The sequence below is a fragment of the Sus scrofa genome, chromosome 4 (genome assembly GCF_054392235.1).
Source record: "Sus scrofa isolate SSC_HxYL_T2T_F1_AM1 chromosome 4, Sscrofa_HxYL_maternal_Yorkshire_Landrace_v2.0, whole genome shotgun sequence".
Taxonomy (NCBI): domain Eukaryota; kingdom Metazoa; phylum Chordata; class Mammalia; order Artiodactyla; family Suidae; genus Sus; species Sus scrofa.
In genome coordinates, this window is record NC_139386.1 from 100784079 (window position 1) to 100807484 (window position 23406).

The 23406-nt window shown below is 45.9% G+C and overlaps 1 protein-coding gene across 1 annotated transcript; it reads left to right on the plus strand.

Annotated features, from left to right (window-relative positions):
* Positions 1-18760: 18760 nt before the first annotated feature.
* Positions 18761-21763, plus strand: LOC102161828 (protein S100-A15A-like). The gene is made up of 2 exons (XM_005663413.4): positions 18761-19308; positions 21461-21763. The coding sequence occupies exons 1-2, from the start codon at positions 19063-19065 to the stop codon at positions 21635-21637; spliced, it is 423 nt and encodes a 140-aa protein (XP_005663470.2). The 5' UTR covers positions 18761-19062; the 3' UTR covers positions 21638-21763.
* The last annotated feature ends 1643 nt before the right edge of the window (positions 21764-23406 follow it).

The window sequence follows — 23406 nt, forward strand, 5'->3', positions numbered from 1 at the left end:
GGAGTGGCAAATAGGCGCGTCAGGATGTAGGTAAAGTGAGCGCCTACAGCGGGGGGACCGCAGTCAGGATGTGAGCCCAGAAAAGCCTGAGCCTCAGTCCTTCAGCGAAACCTCAGGCCTGTGCCCTGGGAACTCACGGTCCGGGGCCAGGAAGCAGGGTCACTGCCACCTTCACATCCTGGAGGGGGTGGGGGGTCCTGGGAGGGAGACAGGTGTCAGGACCCACAGTGACAGAGGAGGGAACACACAGAGGGGGGTGGGCTCAGCCCTGTCACCTGCAGCCGAAGGGACAGTGGGGCTCAGAGCCCCGAGTGGGGACGTCACCTCTCCCCTCTGGAGTTCACTCTGCAGCCCCGGGTGCTGGGCCCTCCAGGCGGGGTCCAGAGGTGCGGATGGCCATGGAAGGAGCCCGCAGAAAGGGGTTGGGCCACGTTGCCTCCCGGCCCCTTGACTCTGACTTCCCCCAGGTCTTCAAGGGCCTTCCTCCTTCCTCCATGCAAAACAGCGTGCTCAGGAGTCAGAGGCCCTGCTCTGGCCTCTCCTGTGCCCCACCCTGCCGCGGAGAGGCTGGTCCAGGAGCGGGAACCAGGAGCCTGGAGGCAGGCTGAGGCCTGGGGGCCTCCGGGGAGCCACCCTGCTGACTCTCTGTTCCCCTTAGACTGTCCTCCCATGGAGTGAGGGGTCGGGTTCCGGCTTTGGTGGCCCTGGGCCCAGCCGCTCCCTCCCACCCACCCAGCCTCCCCGTCCCCATCCTGTCCGCATTTCCAGCACACACCCCCTGATTCACTGATTTAATCTCTTCTCAGCCCTGCTGAAACCCTCCCTGGAAGGATGCAACTGACTCTTCGGGCGGGAGAAGTGGGACTGAGTTCCCAGTTAAGCCCAGTCATAGCTTGGGAAGTTTGAACCCTGCCAAAGTACTTCAAATTCATTGGTAATTTTTACAATAAATTTTCCTTTTGTCCGATCCTTGGCCTCCGTTTCAGGAGCTGAGCGCTTCATAAGCTTCAGGTCCTGATCTCTGGCAGGTTCCCTGTCTTCTTTCATTTATCTGTTTCTTTTCCTCTAATCCGCATTCCCCGTCCTCTCCCCCCAGAAGCCTCGAGTTGTTCTGTGTATAGGTAAGCATTGTTGCCAACATGACTAGTTATTTTGGTCCATGGACTGTGACAGGTTTTATTTTTACATAGGCCAAGCTTACAGAAATGCATGGCAAACGAAAATGTATGTACAGGAGTTCCCCCTATGGCACAACGGGATTGGGGGCCTGTCTGGAGTGCTGGGACCCAGGCCCTGCACAGTGGGTTAAGGATCCCGTGTTGCTGCGGCTTCAGTGTAGGTGCAGCCGCAGCTCCGATCTGACCCCTGGCCCAGGAACTCCATGTGCCCTGGGGCAGCCAAGAGGGAAAACATAATGGACACGCAGCCCAATAAATGCTCTCTACCACCTCTGCCCATCACCCAGGTCGAAAGGGACCAGTGGCGACACCCCCTCACCCACTGCCCTTCTCTGTCCTCCCAAGAAAACCACCACTTGGACTCTCACGATAAGGCTCCCTTTTGTTTGCTTTGTATTTTCCCACTTAAGCATATGTCTGTAGACACTGTAGTTTTGCCTCATTTCTTTCTGAATTTGCACGAGTGGAAAGAGTCTTCTGTAGCTACATTCTTTAGCTCAAGAGGAACGTTGTAAGCCTTATCCATGTTTGTTAGAGAGTGTCCTGTGTTTTTTCATTGCTGTAAAATATTCCTTCGTGTGAATGTGCCCGTGATTTCTAATATTTCTGCTTCAAAGCCCACATGTTGTTCATTTTCTTGTCTTCCTTCTTGAGTGGTTTCCCGCTCAGATGGCCAGGGACTTTGACCTGTGGCCTCATCTTGTCCCAGGGTATCAGCCCCCTTGTCTGGTGAATGTGTGTGGAAGGGGCCCAGGGCAGCCCTGGTTGTGCCTGTGCTGGGTGTTTGGGGAACGAGGAGAGGATGAGCCTCAGGACGCAGAGCTTGGGTCCCAGGGACCGTCTTTGGATCAAAACTGTTTGCTGTGAAAGAGATCAGGGTTTGCAACCATTCTCGGCAGCCCATCGCAGCCCAGCATCGCCCTTAGCATTCCCTTCCATCCAGAGGACTACAGAGAAGCTTCCAGTGCCTCAGCCAAAAAGCCTTTGGAACCCAAGGGCTGCCCATCCAGGTCAAACGCAGCTTGAACCTCTGTGAGGCTTTGGGTGTCTGGAAAGGAAGATTGTTCTGTTCACCCATCCAGGCAATGAGGAAAATAGCCATCAAGAACCACTATCTGGAGTTCCCGTCGTGGCTCAGTGGTTAACGAACCCAACTAGCATCCATGAGGATGCGGGTTTGAACCCTGGCCTTGGGCAGTGGGTTAAGGATCTGGCGTTGTCGTGAGCTGTCGGGTGGGTCACAGATGTGTCTTGCATCCCGTGTTGCTGTGGCTGTGGTGTAGGCTGCTGGCTACGGGTCCGATTGGACCCTTAGCCTGGGAACCTCCCTGTGCCATAGTTGTGGCCCCAATAGGACAAAAATAAAATAAAAAAATAAAATAAAAATAAAGTAACAGAAAAAGATCCACTATCTGTGAACAAGCTCTGTGCTTCCCTGAGGTGGAAGCAGAGATGATTGGTCCCCTGTGTGAGTGGACAACAGGGCAGACCCAGGCACTGAGCCTTGGAGGGCAAGGGGCAGACCCAAATCACCAGCCTGACACGGAGCCACAGAGGAGAAGACCCAAGAAAAATACGGATCTGGGCAAAAACCCAGGCTCTTCTGTGAGGATCAGAGCTGGCCTGTTGCCTCCAGGAAAACTGGCCGTGTTCTACCAACTTCCCAGAGCATGGCGGCCCTGCCCAGATTTCCCATCAGAACCCTGGGGCCTCCCAGTGCGCTCTCCACCCAGGCCACCTCACCCTGAACCTTTGCCCCATCACAAGCCCCAAGGGGCCAGGGTGAAAGGGATGGGAGACTCTGGGTTAGAACAGAGATGAAGGGCTTGCTGCACTCCGGGAACGGTGGCTATGGGTGTCTGGAAAGGATGATTGGATTTGTGCACGCATCTGGGCATTATGACATAATTTCTAGTAATTGGAGTTCTTGTTGTGGCTCCGTGGAAACAAAGCCAGCTAGTATCTGTGAGGACTCGGGTTTGATCCTTGGCCCTGCTCAGTAGGTTTTGTATCCACCAGTGCTGTGAGCTGTGGTGTAGGTTGCAGACATGGCATGGATCTGGCATTGCTGTAGCTGTGGCATAGGCTGGCAGCTGCAGCTCCAATTTGACTCCAGCCTGAGAATTTCCCTACGCCATGGATAGGGCCATAAAAAGAACAAAAAAGGAAGGAAGAGAAAAACAGTTAATAATAAAAACAAAAAACAAACAAAAAGCCCTTTCCATTTATGAACAATCTGCACCAAGCATTGTGCTAGCCTTAAATTTCCTAAAATGGAAACTTAGGTTATTGAGAGTTTCCAGTGTTAAAAATTACCCTCTGAGCCTTGCTTTTGCTGCATCCCAAAATGATATTTTGATAAGTTGTATTTTCCTTTTCCTTCAGTTCAAAATATTTTTTATTTTCTCTTGATGTATCTTCTTTGACCCACATATTACTTAGAAATGTGTTATTTGATCTGTAAAAATGTTGACGTTTTCCACCTATCTTTTTATTATTGATTTTTATTTTATTTCCCCTGTGGTCTGAAAGCCTATATTGCAGGGTTTATCTTCTTTTAAATTGGCCAAGATATTCTTTTGGTCTCTTTGACAGTGCCTTGGTTATGGCAGCTATGACAATAAAGCTTAATTAACATCTAGTACTGTAAATTCTCCAACTCTTTCCTTCTCTGTAATTGTTTTGGCTTTTCTTAGGTTTTTTGCCATGTATTTTTTAAAATTAGCTTGTCAATTTCTGCAAAAATCCTGGCTAGAATTTTGATGGAGAAGGCTCTGAATCTATAGATCGCTTTGGGAAGAGCTGAGAACTCTACAATAGCAGGCTTCTAATCCATGAATATGACATCTCTTTTGTGGTGTCCCATCCCATTTCGTGCAAAACCCCAGTTTGCAAAGTCCTCCTTGCCCTGGCTCTGCTCGCCTCTCAGACCTTACCTCCTCTCTCTCTCTGCTCTTCATGTACATTGTTCCATCTCCTCTCTCTGTCCCTTGAACGCATCAAGCTGGCTCCCACCTGAGTGTGCCTTTGTATCGGTCCTCTTCTGTCACTGCAGGGCACCTCCCCTGGTGATAATACCTCTTATTCAGAAGTAAGGGAATGGGATGGTTCATGTACAGCATGGAGATGATAATTAACAATACCATACTCTATACTTGTAGTCTAAGAGGACAGATCTTGGAATTCCTTTGTGGCGCAGCAAGTAAAATATCCCGCATTATCACTGCAGCAGCCCAGATTGCTGCTCTGGCGCTGGTTCAGTCCTTGGCCTGGGAACTTCCACATGCCACAGGTGTAGCCAAAACAAACAAACAAAAAAACCGCTGCAAAAAAAGGGGATAGATTTTAAGTCTTTTCAAAACACACATACACATAAAATGGTAACTGTGTGAGTGATGCATGTGTTAATTTCCTTACGGCGATCATTTCACAAAGTATATGGATATTAAAACATCAAGTTGAATACCTTAAATGTATACAATTTTAATATGTCAATGATATCTCATCTCAATAAAGCTTTTTTTTTTCTTTTTTCTTTTTAGGGCTACATCCATGGCATATGGAGGTTCCCAGGCTAAGGGGCAAATTGGATCTGTAGCCGTCAGCCTATGCCACAGCCACAGCAATGCAGGATTCAAGCTGCATCTGTGACCTACACCACAACTCACAGCAACGCTGGATCCTTAACCCACTGAATGAGGCCAGGGATGGAAACTTCGTCCTTGTGGATGCTAGTCAGATTCGTTAACCACTGAGCTACTATGGGAACTCCTTTTTTTTTTTTTTTTTTTTTTCTTTTTCTTTTTCTTTTTTTTAAAACAGGCTCGATAGAGCTAGACAGCTGGGTTTGAGTTACGTCTCTGCATTTCCTAGCTAAGCCACTTTGAGCACATTCCTTACCTTGTTGTTCTTTGGGTTCCTGATCAGCAACTGTTCTAAAGATGAATGGATGTATGCAAAGTCCATGGGGCAGTATTTGGCACAGAGGAAGCACCTTTTAAGTTATTTTTATACTTTTAGTTATTTTCTCAGTCTCGGGAAACCTCTCAAGCTTACAGAAGGCATTCCCTGTACTCTGATACTATTCTAATTTTCTACATGGTAGAGAAATTAAGTTACCAAGAAAATACAATTATATCACACTTCTGTTCTCTTTCATCCTAAATATTCCCCTTAAGGATTCTTTTTTTTTTTTTTTGTCTTTTTGTCTTTGTTGTTGTTGTTGCTATTTCTTGGGCCGCTCCCACGGCATATGGAGGTTCCCAGGCCAGGGGTTGAATCGGAGCTGTAGCCACCGGCCTACGCCAGAGCCACAGCAACGCGGGATCCGAGCCGCGTCTGCAACCTACACCACAGCTCATGGCAACGCCGGATCTTTAACCCACTGAGCAAGGCCAGGGACCGAACCCGCAACCTCATGGTTCCTAGTCGGATTCGTTAACCACTGCGCCACGACGGGAACTCCCCCTTAAGGATTCTTTAGCCCATCCCATGTTTCAGATACCAGTTGCTGATATCACTGACTATGATATCAGTTTGCTCTAATTATAAAGATAAAATAGCCCTATAAAATATAGAGGAAATAGAATGAGAACTGGCAAAAATCCCAAATGGAGCCTCAATATTTAACCTGTATAACCTGATTCATCATGTTGGGTATTAAAGTAGCCATATTTCTTTACTTTTTAAAGGAGCTTTTTTTTCAAGTTCTCTCACATCCCTGACCTGCACAACCCAGCAAGAAATCTAAAACACTTCTCTTGAGGTCTTCACCGATCCTTGAACTGTCTAAACCCCTGGAGGCTTCAAGGCCTCTAAGGGTGAGTTCTTTCTCAAGTTAATGGAGTCCTCTGCTGCAGTGACCACTGGTTGCCACAAGGTGTCGTTTTCAAAGACTAGTCTTCACAACTAGAAAGACCTTGAAGGCTGGGATATCTGCAAATGTTGGGGCTGTGTCCTGGTGGGGATGCCTGACTGTCACCAAACTTGTTTTTTTCTAAGTGCCCTACCTTGAAGTTCTGTCTAGGTGTCTGTACCTCCAGACTATGAACTTCTAGAAGGCAGAATGTTATCTTATTCATTCATTCATTCTTTTTGGCCATTCCTTTGGCATGTGGAAGTTCCTGGGCCAGGAATCGAACTCCTGCTACAGTAACAACCCAAGCCACTGCAATGACATGCTGGATCCTTAACTTACTGTGCTGCAAGAGAACTCTAATTTATTTATTTATTTATTTACCTACTTTAGGACTACACCCATGGCATATGGAAGTTCCCAGGCTAGGGGTTGAATTGGAGCTTCAGCTGCCAGACTGCGCCACAGCCACAGCAACACTGGATCCCAGCCATATCCGCAGCCTATGCCGCAACTCCTGGCAACGCTGGATCCTTACCCCACTGAGCAGGGCCAGGAATCAAGCCTGCTTCCTCACGGATACTAGTCCGGTTCGTTACCACTGAGCCACAGTGGGAACTCCCAGTTTATTTTTTATTGAGGAATATTTGACAAAAATTATATCTATTTAAGGTGGACAATTTATTTTTTATTTTATTTTATTTTATTAATTATTATTATTATTATTTTTAGTAGTTATTTCCCCAATACAATTTTTTTTCCTACTGTACAGCATACAGTTACACATACATGTACACATTCTATTTTCACACATTATCATGCTCCATCATAAGTGACTAGACATAGTTCCCAGTGCTACACAGCAGGATCTCATTGCTAATCCCTTCCAAAGGCAATTGTTTGTATCTATTAGCCCCAAGCTCCCCAAACCACCCCACTCAAGGTGGACAATTTGATGATTTGATATACAGAATACATTGTGAAACAGTCATCACAATCAAGCACATTAATACTTAATAACACATTAATAACTTCAGATAGTTATATAAATGTATTTCTCTTTGGAGAAATATCTATTCAGATTCTTTTTATTTATTTATTTATTTTATTTTTTATTTTAAATTTTTTTACAGAATAAAATACATACATTTACACACAATTACATTCACACAGATTATTATAACATGGATCTTAAGAAACAGATTAAGTGACTCCCACTGGAGAAGTGGAATGGAAAATATGCTGAGACAAATAGGAAATTTAAAAGAATAACTTAACTGGTAAGCATAACAAAAATAATACACCCTCTGAAAATAAGTAAAATATAAAATGCATCTATTCAGATTCTTTTGTGTAGGTTTTTTTTTTTTTTTTTTTTTGCTATTGTGTTGTATGAGTTCTTTATCTATTTTGGATATTAACCCCTTATCAAATATATGGTTTGCAAATATTTCCTCCTATTCTGTTGGTTGCCTTTTCACTCTGTTGATTGTTTCCTTTGCTGTGCAGAACCTTTTAATTTAATGCAATCCCATTTGTCTATTTTTGCTTGTGTTGCCTGTGATTTTGAGGTTCACTTTCAAAAAATTATTGCCCAGCTCAGCGTCAAGAAACTTTTCCCTTATGTTTTCTTCTAGTAGTTTTACAGTTTCAGGACTTATGTTTAAGTCTTTAATCCTTTTTTTAGTTGATTTTTGTATATATGGTGAGATTAGGGTTCCATTTCGTTTTTCTGCATATGGATATTCAGTTTTCCCAACACTATTTATTGAAGAGACTGTCTTTCCCTCATTTTGTGTTCTTGGCATGCATGTGGAAGATCAGTTGACCTTGTGTGTGTGGATTTATTTGTGGGCTTCCCATTCTGTTCCCTTGATCTCTATGTCTATTCTTATGTCAGTACCATACTGCTTTGATTACTACAGTTTTGTAATGAATTTTGAAATCAGCAAATGTGATGTTTTTAGCTTTATTCTTCTTGCCCAAGATTGCTTTAGCTATTAAGGGTCTTTTGAAGTTCCATACGAATTTTAGAGCTGTTTTTATATTTCTGTAAACAATGCCACTGGGGGAGTTCCCATCATGGCTCAGTGGTTAATGAATCCGACTAGGAACCATGAGGTTGCAGGTTCAATCCCTGGCCTTGTTCAGTGGGTTAAGGATCCAGCATTGCTGTGAGCTGTGGTGTAGGCTGCAGATGCAGCCCAGATTCTGTGTTGCTGTGGCTTTGGTGTAGGCTTGCAGCTCTGGCTCTGATTAGACCCCTAGCCTGGGAACCTCCATATGCTGTGAGTGTGGCCCTAGAAAAGACAACAACAACAACAACAAACAAACAAACAAAAAACAATGCCACTGGGATTTTGATAGGGATTGCATTGGATCTGTAGATCACTTTGGGTAGTGTGGACATTTTACCAATATTAATGCTTCCAATCCATGAACATAGGATGTCTTTCCCTTTGTGCCTTTTTAATTTTCCTTCCTAAATCTTTTATAATTTTTCTGAGTACAATTCTTTTGTTTTTTTATTTCATAAGTATTTCTTTTTGCTGCTATTGTGAATGAGATTTTTTCCTTAATTTCTCTTTGGATAGCTTGTTGTTTGTGTATAGAAACACAATTGAGGGAGTTCCCATTGTGGCTCAGTAGTAATGAACTTGACTAGTATCCATGAAGAAACAGGTTTGATTCCTGGCCTTGCTCAGTGGGTTAATGATCTGGTATTGCTGTGAGCTGTGTTGTAGGTCATGGAGAGGCTTGGATCTGGCATTGCTGTGGCTGTGGTGTAGGCTGGCAGCTACAGCTCTGATTTGACCCCTAGCCTGGGAACTTCCATATATCATGGGTATGGCCCTAAAAAGAGGAAAAAAAAGAAAAGAAAAAAAAAGAGATTGATTTTGTGCCTTAAAACTTTACTGAATTTATAATTTATAACATATTTTTTTTTTGGTTTAATCTTTAGGGTTTTCTATGAATATAATCATGTCATATGCAAAAAGATGTTTTTATTTCATTTCTTCTTTTACTATTGGATGCCTTTTATTTATTTATTTTTCTTGCCTAATTTCTCTAGTTAGATCTTCCATTATTATGTTGATAAGAAGTGGCAAGAGTAGGCATCCTGGCTTTATGCCAGATCTTAGAGGGGAAATTTTGTTTTTTTTCCCATTAACTATGAGGGTACCCATGGGCTTCTCATATATGGTCTTTATTGTGTTGAGATAAGATGCTTCTGTAGCTATTTTGTTGAGAGTTTTAATCATGAATGATTGTCGAACTTTGTCAAATGTCTTTTATTCATTTATCGAGATAATCATGTGTTTTTTCCCATTCATTTTGTTAATATGTTATATCACCTTGATTGATTTACACATATTGAACCATCCTTGCATCCATGAGATAAACCCCACTTAGTCATGGTACTGTTGAATTCAGTTTGCTATGATTTCATTAAGGATTTTTGCATCTATGTTCATCAGGTATATCACTTGTAGTTTTATTTTCTTATAGACTCTTTGCCTTAAAGAACTGTGATATCAGGGTGAGACTGGCCTTAAGAACTATGTTTGGAAGTGTTCCTCCTTCTTCAGTTTTTTTGAAAGAGTTTAAGAAGCATTGGTATTCTTCTTTGAATGCTTAGGAGAATTCACCCATGAAACTGTGAGATCATAGGCTTTTCTTTTCCCAGACAGACAAATTTGAGGGAGGGTGTTTTTTTTTTTGTTTTGTTTTTTTTTTTTTTTTTTGCCACTAGGCATTCCTCACAGAAATGCTTAAAAGGATTCTTCAAGCTGAAATGAAAACTCCCTAAACAGCTGTGTGAAAGCATAGGAAAGCATAAGTCTCATGGATAATAGTAAGTATCTGGACACATACAGATTGATGTAGTACTCTAAAGGTATCTACTGTTTTTATACTGGGGTGAGGAAGGCTGCTGGGGCTCTCCTGTTCTCCTTTTCTCCTACAGAAGCAAGTCCTGGCAATGGGGATTCCTCTTGGATCTAGTATATGGGTGCTTTCCCTGCAGTGGTGATGCCTGTGTCCAGGTGTGAATGTGTGCAGGTTGGCTGTGAAACTGGTGTTTCAGGGACTTGAATGTGATAATGAGAAGTGGGTGGCAGCTCTGGTGTGGGGCTTCGGAGGCGATGCACAATGGAGGGTCTGGTGGGGGAAAGGGGTATGAATTCATTTCTGTTCCCCTTCTCCCCAGCACCTAGCACACATGCTAAAATCCCAAAGAAATATCAATATTAAGGAAGAATGATTGAAATGTATACACTGAACGTAATTTAAATGTCTGCCAATATTGGATTAATAAAGCATATTTTGATACATGCAAACAAAGGATCACTATGCTGTTATTAAAAATCAGGCTAGCATTGGTTAACAGTGTGAGAAGAGGTCCACAGCATAGCAATACATGCAAAGAGCAGGTACATCACGGCTGTGGACGGAGGTCATCACTGTGTCCTGGGACCATGTGGAGAGTCATTTTTGTCCCAGGTTGAACAAGGGCAGGGTGAAGAGGGGTGCAATATGACCTCCTACCCTCCTTTAAGTTATTTTTTAGGGTCAAAAAATAGAGTTCCTTTTGAGTGACAAATTATTATACAGCATTTGTCCAAGGATGTATCGCCATTCAAAATTTGTCAATTAATTGGTTTCGAGGTTTTTATTTTTATCTTATTTCTTGGCTATAGATATTGTAGTTGTGAACATTTTCCTATTTATTGCTTTTAAATATCTCTGTAATTACTTTCCTGGGGTAAAGTCTCAGGAAAATGATGGCTGAATCAAAAGTATTCTATAACGTCTCTGACTCTAGCTTGGCGTTGCCAAATCGTTTTACTGTGTAGAAATTTGAACCCTGTTTTTGTTTTTAAAATATAAAAGTCTATCAGAGTTCTCATTGTGGCTCAGCGGTTAATGAACCTGATTAGCATCCATAAGGACTCGGGTTTGATCCCTGGCCTCACTCAGTGGGTTAAAGATCCGGCGTTGCGGTGAGCTGTGGTGTAGGTCGAAGACGCGGCTTGGACCCCGCGTTGCTGTGGCTGTGGCTGTGGCTGTGGCTGTGGCTGTGGCTGTGGCTGGCAGCTGTAGCTCCAATTGGACCCCTAGCCTAGGAACCTCCATTTGCCATGGCTGTGGCCCTAAAAAGACAAACAACAATAACAACCACCACCACCACCACCACCAAACATACAAGTCTATCCACGAACCATTTGTTTGCTGAGGGTTGGGTAGATGAAGGCTCACCCTGCAAACTGAAAATTTTCTGCGTTAGGTATTTACCTTCTTGCTCTCAAACCTTCAGGGATGCTTAGACGTAATCGCTGGGTCAGTTACCTGTTCTTTGGCGCCCCCTTATGGGGAATTTGCTCATCAGCCTTGCGGCTCCTCAGGAGGTACAACCGCGAGATGGGCAGGGCAGGAAGTAGAAGGGGACTGCTAAGAGAAGGCTTGGGATGGCGGAAGGCGTTCACCTATCACTAAGGACCTGTCACCCAGACGGCACCTTATGGAGGCTAAGCCTGCACATTTGGGGCCCCTTAGGGTAGATCACTTCCACTTTGCCGTCAATTATTTCCTTATAGCAAAAGTTCCTACCACTTCTCTCAAACCATTGAAAACAAAACAAAACAACAAAAACTTTATTAGCTAATTTCTTTGCACAGGATAAACTTGCAGCTCTAGCTTGGTCCTTCACATTTTGTCCTCATCCTGCCTCTCCAGCCTGGTTTCCTCTAACTGCCCACCGTACACCCTGTGGACTTGACAAGCCACTCTCTTTCATGCCCCTGAGTCTTTGCCCACCCTGTTTCCTCTGTCTGGAGCGCCTGGTCCTCCATGTGTTTCCTGGAAACCAAATATATATACATATTTTAATTATAGTTTATTTACAATGTTTCTTCAAGTTCTGTTGTACGACAAAGTGACCCAATCACACCCATTTCCCTGTGCTGTACAGTGGGATACCATTGCCCATCCATTCCAGATATAACAATTTGCATCCCCCAAACCCCCAAAATGCCCACGCCCCCCCCCCCCCGCTCCCTCCCCTCCCCCGGAACCCCAAGTTTGCTCTTCTTGGCCATGCTCAGTTTCTGGTTTTTTTTGTTTGTTATTTTTATTTTTATTTTTGTCTTTTGTCTTTTTAGGGCCACACCCACGGCATATGGAGGTTCCCAGGCTAGGGGTCCAATCAGAACTGTAGCTGCTGGCCTACACCAGAGCCACAGCAATGCCAGATCCGAGCCGCGTCTGTGACCTACACCACAGCTTGTGGCAACGCCAGATCCTTAAGCCACTGAGCGAGGCCAGGGATCAAACCTGCAACCGCATGGTTCCTAGTTGGATTTGTTTCCACTTCGCCAAGACAGGAACTCCTGTTTGTTATTTTTAGCTAGAATAATCTGTTCCATATTTTAGAGTCCACAAATACGTACTATCATATGGTATTTGTCTTTTCCTTTCTGGCTTATTCACTTAGTATGAGAGTCTCTAGCTCCATCCATGCTGCTGCAAATGGCCTTAGTTTGTCTTTTTTATGGCTGAGTAATATTCCATTATATATATATGAACCACATCTTCCTTTTATTTTTTGCTTTTAGGGCTGCACCCATGGCATATGGAAGTTCCCAGGCTAGGGGTCAAATCAGAGCTACAGCTGCCAGCCTACACCACAAGCCATGGCCACGCCAGATTCAAGCCGCATCTGTGACCTACACCACAGCTCACAGCAATGCCGAATCAGCAAACCACTGATCAAGGCCCGAGCAAACCCACATCCTCATGAATACTGGTCAGATTTGTTTCTGTTGCACTACAATAGGAACTCCCTGTACCACATCTTAATCCATTCATCTGTTGATGGACATTTAGGTTGTTTCCATGTCTTGGCTATTGTGAATAGTGCTGCTATGAACATAGGAGTGCATGTATCTTTTTCAATGAAAGTTTTGTCTGGGTATATGCTCAGCGGTAGAATTGATGGATCATATGGGGTAGCTCTATATTTAGTTCCCTGAGGTACCTCTATACTGTTTTCCATAGTAGTTTTACGAGTTTATATCCCCACCAAAAGTGGACAGTACCTTTTTCTCCACGTCCTCTCCAGCATTTATTATTTGTTGTCTTGTTAATGATGGCCATTCTGACTGGTGTGAGGTGGTATCTCATTGTAGTTTTGATTTTTATTTCTCTAATAATTAGTGATATTGAGCATTTTTTTCATTGCCTGTTGGCCATCCGTATGTCTTCTTTGGAGAAATGTCTACTTAGGTCTTCTGCCTATTTTTCAATTGGGTTATTTGTTTTTTTTGTTGTTGGGTTGCATGAGTTGTTTGTAGGCCCTTGTCTGTTGCATCTGTGGCAAAGATTTCCTCCCCACATGTTTCTATGCTGTGCAAAAACTTTTGAGTTTGATTAGGTCCTATTGGTTTATTTGTGTCTTTATTGTCATTATTTTAGGAGGTGGAGCAAATAAGATGTTGCTGTGATTTATGTCAAAGAGCATTCTGCCTATGTTTTCCTCTAGGAGTTTTTTTTTGTTTTTGTTTTTCGGTGGGGTGGGGGTTGCACTCAGGGCATATGGAGGTTCCCAGGCTAGGAGTCCAGTCAGAGTTGTAGCCACTGGCGTATGCCACAGCTCACAACACCACCAGAGGCTTAACCCACTGAGTGAGGCCAGGGATCAAACCTGCGTCCTCCTGGATACTTGTCAGATTTGTTAATTGCTGAGCCATGACTAGAACTCCTTCTCTGGGAGTTTTATAGTGTCTGGACTTTATTTAGTCCTTTAATCCATTTTGAGTTTATTTTTATATATGGTGTTAGATAGTGTTCTACTTTCATTCTTTTACTTATTCTTTTATATGTAGCTTTCCAGCTTTCCCAGCACCATTTATTGAAGAGGCTATCTTTCTTCTACTGTATATTCTGTCCTTCTTTGTCATATATTAGTTGCCCATAGGTACTTGGGTTTATATCTGGGCTTTCTATCCTGTTCCATTGGTCTGTATTTCTGTTTTTGTGCCAGTACCATATTGTTTTGATGACTGTAGCTTTGTAGTATGGTCTAAAGACAGGACTCTTGATTCCTCCACTTTTGTTTTTCTTTTTCAGTATTGCGTGGCTATTCAGGGTCTCTTATGTTTCCATACAAATGTTTAAATATTCTTTTCTAGTTCTGCGAAGAATGTCTTTGGAAATTTGATACAGATTGCATTGAATCTGTAGATTGCCTTGGGTAGTGTAGTCATTTTAACAATATTGATTCTTCTAATCCAAGAGCATGGTATATCTTTCCATCTGTTTGTGTAGTCTTTGATTTATTTCATCAACACTTTATAGTTTTCAGAGCATAGGTTTTTTGTCTCTTTAGGTAGGTTCATTCCTAGGTATTTTATTCATTTTGATCCAATTGTAAACGGGAAGGTTTCTCTGACTTCTCTTTCTAATCTTTCATTGTTAGTATATAGAAATGCAATTGATTTCTGTGTATTAATTTTGTAGCCTGCAACTTTGCCAAAGTCATTGATGAGTTCTACCAGTTTTCTGACGCTGCCTTTAGGGTTTTCTAAGTATAGTATTATATCTGCAAACAGTGATTGTTTTACTTCTTCTTTTCCAATTTGGATTCCTTTTATTTCTTTTTCTTCTCTAATTGCTGTGGCTAGAACTTCTAAAACTATGTTGAATAATAGTGGTGAAAGTGGACATCCTTGTCTTTTTCCTGATCTTAGTGGGAATATGTTCAATTTTTCACCATTGAGAAGGATGTTAGCTGTGGGTTTTTCATATATGTTTTTTAGTATTTTGAGGTAGGTTCCCTCTATCCCCACTCTCTGGAGAGTTTTTATCTGAAATGGTGTTGAATATTGTCAAAAGCCTTTTCTGCATCTATTGAGATGATGATATGGTTTTTGTTCTTCAGTTTGTTGATGTGGTGTATCACGTTGATAGATTTGCAGGTATTGAAGAATTCCCTGCATTCTTGGGATAAGTCCTACTTGATCATGGTGTATGATCCTTTAAATATATACTTGGATTTGGTTTGCTAGCATTTCATTGAGGATTTTTGCATCTATGTTCATCAGTGATATTTCTGTACTTTTCTTTTTTTGTGGTATCTTTGGTTTTGGTATCAGGGTGATGGTGGCCTCATAGAATGAGCTTGGGAGTATTGCTTCTTCCCCTAACTTTTGAAAGAGTTTCAGAAGAATAGGTGTTAACTCTTCTCTGAATGTTTGATAGAATTCACCTGTGTAGCCATCTGGTCCTAGACTTTTGTTCTTTGGAAGGTCTTTAATCATATATTCAATTTCAGTACTTGTGTTTGGGCTGTTCATATTTTCACTTTCTTCCTGGTTCAGTCCTGGTAGGTTGTACCTTTGTAAGAATCTGTCCATTTCTTTTAGATTATCCATTTTATTGGTATATAATTGCTTATAGTAATCTCTTATGATCCTCTGTATTTCTGTGGAGTTAGCTGTAATTTCTCCTTTTTCATTTCTAATTTTATTGATTTGAGCCATCTCCCTTTTTTTCTTGATGAGTCTGGCTAGAGGTTTATCAACTTTGTTGATATTTTCAAAGAACCAACTTTTGGTTTCATTGATCTTCTCTATTGTGTTTTCTTTCTCTCTATTTCATTCATTTCTTCTCTGATTTTAATGATTTCTTTCCTCTGCTAATTTTGGGCTTTGTCTGTTCTCTCTTCTCTAATTGTTTTAGGTACAAGGTTAGGTTGTTTAACCAAATCTTGAATATCACCTCAAATAGCATCTCTCTAAGGAAATCTTCCTCAACTTTCCAAGCAGGAGGTGTTCCTTTGGAGTTCCCAGGGTACCCTGTTCATGCCACTGAGTTTGTAGTGTTCACAGTGCTTCCTGCCAGTGTGTAACTCTGTCTCCTCCACAAGTCCCCGCCCTGTGAGCTGACCCTGTATCTCTCTCACATTGCCTAGAGATGGCCTGGTGCTTGAGAAATATTTGTTGGGTGAATGAATGTGCTTCATGACTGTGGAGTTTGGGGGCTCACTAATAGCAGGGGGACGTCCCAAGAAGATGTATTTAAGTTGTGTGTCTGATGAGCAGGGAGATGGATAACGTGATCTTCCATGGCTCTGAGATGCTTCAGACTGGGCTCTGAGGGCAGGTGGGGTCCCTGAAACTGGCTGAGTTAATGATGGGAAGCAAATGTCATGTGATGTCATTCCAGGAATACAGTTAGGAACCCATGAAGAATCATAGCACTGGCTGCCATAACTAGAGGCACTGAGGATGCGCAGGATGTGGGTGGGACTTGGCGGTGGGGCCCTGGCTCCCGCCACTGCCTCTTGCCTGAGCACCAGAGAATCTTTAGGATAGAACACGGGCTGGGACTGCAGATTTGCAGCAGCCTCACCCCAGCAGCGACAGGTCAGCACCCCATCCACTGTGGGGTGGGGTGGGCTGTATTGGGTCTGCATAGGTCCAGGAAGGCAGAGAGGCACTGCTTACCTGTTTGGAGGATGTGCACCGATGAGCTGGAAGTCCCAACAGCTTCCAGAGGGATTAAGGGATCCCAATTTTAAAATCAGGTCTTTGGGGGTTGTTCCTTAAGGCATTGGTTGAATCCAGCTCCAGGTGGTCAGTTGTGTGATTTTGGGAAATGTTCTTAACCTCTCTGGGTTTCATTTCCTCATCTGGAAAAGGGGGTGGGGGATAATGCCTACCTTATAAGGTCAGTGCGAGGATCCCATGGGATTCTGTGTATAAAGGGCTGTGCCCAGTGCCTGGCTGGCTCCATAAGAGTTTGAACCAGTGGTTGTCATGATTCTTTTTTTTTTTTTCCCCAGTTTTTTTAGTTTGTTCAGGGCTTCACTCATGGCATATGGAAGTTCCCAGGCTAGGGCTGAATTGGAGCTACAGCTGCTGGTCTACACCACAGCAAAGTGGGATCCCAGGTGCATCTGAGAACCATGCTGCAGCTTGTGGCAACGCTGGATCCTTCATCCACTGAGCGAGGCCAGGGATTGAACCTGCATCCTCATGGATACTAGTCTGTTGAGCCACAATGGGAACTCCTGTCGTGATTCTTACCTGCACAGAATCCAGGGAGGACAGCTGACCTGGCAGGACAGTCCTGCCTCCTGAAAACAGGGATGTCATCTTTGTGGGAAGTGGGGAGGGGGCAGTCAGGGGTATCTGTCCTTCACCTGTGTGCAGGTGTCTCTGCCCCGACATTGGACAGAGGCTTGGAGGCGGGGTGCCGTGGGATGACAGGGCTGAAGGGGCTGAGCACTTGGCCTTCAGAGAGAGTCAGGCCTGGGTAGGAGCAAGAAGGGGATCCCTATGTGGTCTGTATTCAACTGAGGCCTGGGGTCTGAGTGGTGTAGTTATTTTAATATTCCATTTGTGGTATAGTCTATGGTAGTGGGGATCTAGCCTTCTCAAGGGGTTTAAAAATATCTCCACTGGGAGTTCCCTTGTGGTGCAGTGGGTTAAGGATCTGGTGTCACTGCAGTGGCCTGGGTTGGGTTGAATCCCTGGCCCAGGAATGTCCACATTCCGCCAATGTGGCCCCGCATTTTTTTTTTTTTCCATTGGAAAAATGCCAGAGTCCAGCTCCAGCAGCCAGGGTACCCCTCCGGGGATGGACAGTGTCGACGAAGCACACGGAGACAGCCTCTTTGTCCCTTCTTTCAGGGTGCTGGACTGCTCAAATTTTATTAGCATAAGTAGCAGTTTATATAGACAGCTTAATTGTAACTTACATCACAGTGCTTAGATCATATTCTCAAAGGTTAAATTTTAGACTACATGGTATAGTAGATATACATTGTGTTCTAAGAATTTTAATCAAAACTAACGGATACAATGCATCATGTAAAATTCTAATGGGTACAAAACATTATGTGGAAAAAACATTATATGAAAATAAAGCAATTTGGTATAAAATGTCTTGTGGTTACTCTTAGCAAGCGCCACCCGTTATTGTTTCAAGCTAATCTTTAACAACTAGAAAGGTCACAAGCACAAGAATTTAACATTTATAAAACTCATTTTTTAGATTAAAGATTGGGGTACTAACTTCAAAGCGTTATGGTCAGGGGATAGTATGAGAAAATATTTTCTACATCAAAGCAACTTAATTTCATAAACCTTAAAAGCTTATGATAAAACTTATTAAAAGCAAGATTATTATTTTTTCCATCAAGAATAATGTATGTCTAACCTATTCTAACCTATTGCACACTCCACAATGACCTAACTCTAAAACCTATTCTTACTTGTAACAAACCAATGAACACTTTGTTTTTGCCTGCATTAGATCTGAATAGGGGGAATTTCACCAAGGTGAAACTCTTATTATTTTATTACTGTTCCAATTTTGGTTGTTCCAATTTTATTGAATCACAAACAATATAGAAAAATAACAAAGAATAGCAAACAAATAACAGAAAAGGCCGAATAATAAGTAAATAACAGGAAAGACTGAATTTTCCAAGAAGCAATTTTTATTCTTGCACTATTGTGCAAAGCCTTCATTTTGTTATTGTTGCCATTGTTGTCGGCTTAGCAGGTGAGCCTCATTATTTTTGGAACTTGCCCTTGGAACTGTGCCACCGGGTAAGTCCTTTTCCCTATTTCTAAACCTGCCCTCGGAACTGTGCCTGCGGGTAGGCTTTTTTCCCTCAGTTAGGAACCCTGCCTTTGCAACTGTGCCATCAGGCTAGTTCCCTTCCTTGGCTCCTCCTGTATCTCCTCGGCTCCCCGCAGAAAAAGCTATCTTGCCTTGAAGAGTCTAGTTTTCTTCTTGTTCTTGACTTTGGGGACTCTGAAGCTGAGGGCAGCGTCAGGGGCAGGGAACACAGGGGAGGGACAGAGTCCTGTCCTGAGGGTTCGTGGGGAAGCTTTCGGCAGGGCAGGGACACTGAGCCACGTTTGCAAGGGGTCAGACGAAGGGCAGGGAGGGGGCCTGAGATGGGTTGGGCACAAGATTCTTGGAGGATGTGCCCACTTGCTGTGGTCTGGTCTCAGCATGACCTCCTGTGCTGCTTGGTCCTTGCCGAGTCTCCATAGTCCCCACTGCTCCCCCTGCAGCATTGTCCCTGTCCTGGGCCCAGGCCCAGCCACCCCGATGGACACGCCAGTGGAGGAATCCCTCTTCCAAATCATCCACTGCTACCACCAGTACGCGGCCCGGGAGGGGGACGTGGAGACCCTGTGCCCGGAGGAGTTGACGGCCTTTCTTGTGGACAACATGCCTCGCTTCATGGAGAGCTTGGTGCGTGGGGTCTGGGGTGGGGTGGGCACGAATAGGGGGTGTTGCTCCAGGGAGCCGTCTGCCAGAATTTCTGCTCAGGGAGGGAGGGTGGAGGGAGGGATCTGGGGCCAGAGGGGCGCCGGCCCAGCTTTCACGTCTGTCCTTCCCTCTTCGTGACCCTCCCTGCTTGGCCCCGCTCCAGCCAAACCCAGCTAATCCCTGAAACACCATCCTGGCCCCAAACCAGTCTCTTCCTCTGCCTGCCCCACTACGGCAGAGAACAGGTCCTAAGTGTTCCCTCTGCCCCCAGGCCAGGTCAGCCAGTGACCTTGAATCCCAGTACCTTCTCCTGGAGTCTATGAGCTCCCCCAGACCTGACCTCCATGCCCTGGGTTTGGGCCATGGTGGCTGCCCAAAGCCCGGGGGGTTGGGGTGGGGTGGGGTGGGGTGGTCGACTCCCCCTCCCACCTCCTGTCTGTGGGGCTAACAGAGTCCCTCAGAGCAGCCTGGGGCTCAGCCCTGGAAGCCTGGCCGGGCTCAGTCACCTCCTCAGACCTGTCCTCAGGTTCAGCCCCATGATTACCTCGGGGACTGCAAGGCCCTCTGGAGTGCCTGTGGGGCGCTGCCCTCGGCCCCTGGTGCTGAGCCCGGGGGCCTCTGGACCGTGGTGTGCAGAGGACTTGAGGTTGTGCCCATCAGGGCCCTGAACTCCAGGAGAGGCCCCTCCTCTGCTCCCTTCCCATGTCCCCTGCCTGCCTTTGGGACATGTCAGAGGAGACAGCCTTGCCTTCAGTTTATTGCAGTGTAGCCATGAGGGTCACTGAGGGGGGACAAGGGTGACTGGTTAGCCCCTGTTTCGAAGGAAACCTTTTCTTTCCAGACCATTGTCTATGCTGCGGGCTATGTAAGGTCTGCCAGGCCCTATGCTTGGGGACTCACAGGGCAGACAGAGCAGCCTGGCCGGGGGCTGAGGGGCGGGGGAGCTGGGGTGAGTCTGCGCGAGGCTGGGGCCTCCAGTTTTCCCGGGTCAACCAGCTCTGCGTAGGACATACGATTAGAAGAAGTAGACAGCGGGAGTTCCCGTCATGGCGTAGCAGAAACAAATCTGACTAGGAACCATGAGGTTGTGGGTTCGATCCCTGGCCTTGCTCAGTGGGTTAGGGATCCAGCGTTGCTGTGGCTAGGGTGTGGGCAGCAGCTGTAACTCCCATTGGACCCCTAGCCTCGGAACCTCCAGATGCAGTGGGTGCAGCCCTAAAAAGCAAAAAAAAAAAAAAGAAGTAGACAGAGGTGGGTTGGAGGTGTGGGGGGGAGGGGGAGAGGGGGGAGGGAGGAAGAGAAGGGTGTAGACCTGCTTCAGGGATGAGGGCCGCTCCAGCCCAGGCTGTTTACTGATGCAGTGACTTCTTTCCTGGAAGCTTTCTGAGAACTTTGCACTGGCTTCCCCACAGCCACTGGCCAGATCCTGCTGAAACCCAGCGCTCCAGCTCGCCTTCGCCTGCCCTCTGACCCCTGGCTTCCTCCCTGCTGTCCCTTCCCCCTCAAATGCTCCTTTCCTCCCCCCCGCTGGCCCCCCAATTTTCAGCCCTGAAGGCTGCCTGCTTGGGGACAGCCTGGCCAGCTCCAGGACCCCTGGCTCTATCCTTTTCCTCATTCCGTACTTCCCTTAGGCGACAGAAGCACAGTGTCATAAGGCGATCCTGGACCCCACCTGGAACTGGCCCTCGATAGTGCTAGAGATGCAGACCCGGGGGAGGCACAGTGGGCTCTGCCCTGGGGAGCTCCCAGTGTGGGGGAGGGAGGCATAGCCTTCTATCCCCAAGCCCCCCAGGCTGGGCTGTCCCTCCAAAGGGGGCTGGCACTTCAGCTGGGGAGACAGGCTTAAACAGCCATTGGTGGTGGACAGACCTGACTTGTGTCGGGAGGCGCCCATTCAGCCAGCAAATCAAGCCCCATCTGCAGCCTGTCTGCCCCACAGCCGAGGTCCAGTTAGCTGAACTGCCAATTCTGCCGCATATAGGGTGTCCTGGCCACTGACTGATTGAGGACTTGTTTCCTGCAAGCCCCTTGCAGGTGGGGCCAGACTGCAGTTTCCCACCCCGTCCTCCCACCAGCCTGGCCATCCCCGCTGGGCCCTGCCTTGTGCTTAACTGACCCTCTGCCTGCTCCTCAGGGCCGGAAGGAGCCGTACTATGTCATAGAGTTGTTCCGGGCAGCAGACAAGGACAAGGACAACCAGATCTGCTTTGAGGAGTTCCTCTACATCCTGGGCAAGCTGGTGAAGGACTACCACCTGCAGTGCCACTGGCAGGTGTGTGCCCACTACTGCGCCTGGCACAGTCTTTATTAGAGGGAGCACGGGCAGCCTCCACACAGGGCTGCCCCGGGAGCAGGTGTGACCGGGCTGTGAGCCCTGCCTTGTGTGTCTGTGGCAAGGACAGCTGTGAGGGAAGAGAATAAAACAGCTTTGTAAAGATGTCTGGGTGTCATTCCGTTCATGGCCCTGGGCATCTGCTCTGGGTGAAGAAAGAGGAGGTTTGAGGATCACCAATTTTCTTTTTTTTTCTTTTTTTGTCCTTTTTGCCATTTCTTGGGCCACTCCCACGGGATATGGAGGTTCCCAGGCTAGGGGTCGAATAAGAGCTGTAATCGCTGGCCTACACCAGGGCCACAGCAATGTGGGATCTTATCCGAGTTTGCAACCTACACCACAGCTCATGGCAACGCCAGATCCTTAACCCACTGAGCGAGGCCGGGGATTGAACCTGCAACCTCATGGTTCCCAGTCGGATTCCTTAACCACTGAGCCATGACGGGAACTCCGAGGATCATGCATTTTTGAGGAGAGACACAGCCCCTGCCCCCAAGATCTCCTGTCTGAGGGAGGAGACAGCCCCTCTCTTCAACTCTCAGAGAGAGGGGTCTCTTCCCTTGGGGAGCTGGCTCTCTGATAGGAAAGCCAGGCCTAACCGTGATTTTTTTTTTTTTTTTTGGCTTTTTATGGTTAGAGCCCAGGCATATGGAGGTTCCCAGGCTAGAGGTCGAATCAGAGCTGTAGCTGCCAGCCTACACCACAGCCAGAGAAATGCAGGATCTGAGACAACGTCTACTGCTTATACCGCAGCTGTGGTAATGCCGGATCCTTAACCCACTGAGCAGGACCAGGAATCGAACCTGCATCCTCATGGATGCTAGATGGCTTCTTAACCTAATGAGCCGTGACGGAAACTCCCCACCATGATGGTCTTTTTTGCTTTTTTTTTTTTTTTTTTTTGCTTTCTAGGGCCACACTGGTGGCATATGGAGGTTCCTAGGCTAGGGGTTGAATTGGAGCTACAGCTTCTGGCCTACACCACAGCCACACCAGATCTGAGCCACATCTGAGACCTGCACAGCCACACAAGATCCGAGCCACACCTGCGGCCTGCATTGCAGCTCACGGCAACAATAGATCCTTAACCCACTGAGGGAGGCCAGGGATCAAACCTGCATCCTCATGGATGCTAGTCAGATTCGTTAACCTCTGAGCCATGGAGGGAACTCCATTGTCCTGACGGCTCATTCACTACATATACTTGCTGGGACAGGAGCCAGGAAGGCAGAGGCATCCTGGATGTGGACCCACATTTTGAAGTTCTCCCAACTTCAAAACGAGTCCCCAAAAGGCGGAGCAGCCTGGGCCTGGTAAGGGGCCAGGACAGGGTGGGGATAATGGGGCAGGTAATTGACATTGGGTGACAAGCCTGGGGCTGGTTTGCGAGGGACAATTGTGAGGTGGGTTTTGCATATGCTGAGTCAGAGATGGAGTCAAGGGCAAAGCTGGCCAAGCAGCCTGTCAAAGGGGAAGAGTGGTGAGAGGAACTTGGGTAACTGTCAATCAGGGAAGGCTTCCTGGAGGAGAAAAGGGTTGGGTCTGGTTTTTACGAATAAAAAGTATGTTGGATGTGGGGCTGTTCTGACTCAGGGCTATTTGTGACTCCCTGATGCCTCCCTACTGTGACATGTCCTGGCTTTGTCTCCATGTTGTTTGTTTTTGTTTCTCCCTGGTAGCCCAGGAATCTGATGCAGAATCTCTCCAAGAGGGCCTCCTCTGCCTTTAGGCCCTGCGGGGCCCATCTT

Bases quoted from the DNA above. Each gene is read 5' to 3' on its own strand.
- LOC102161828 (XM_005663413.4), top strand. From the start codon at position 19,063: ATGACCTCCTGTGCTGCTTGGTCCTTGCCGAGTCTCCATAGTCCCCAC. The intron at 19,309-21,460 runs GTGCGTGGGGTC...CCTGCTCCTCAG, and splicing joins CTCGCTTCATGGAGAGCTTG to GGCCGGAAGGAGCCGTACTA.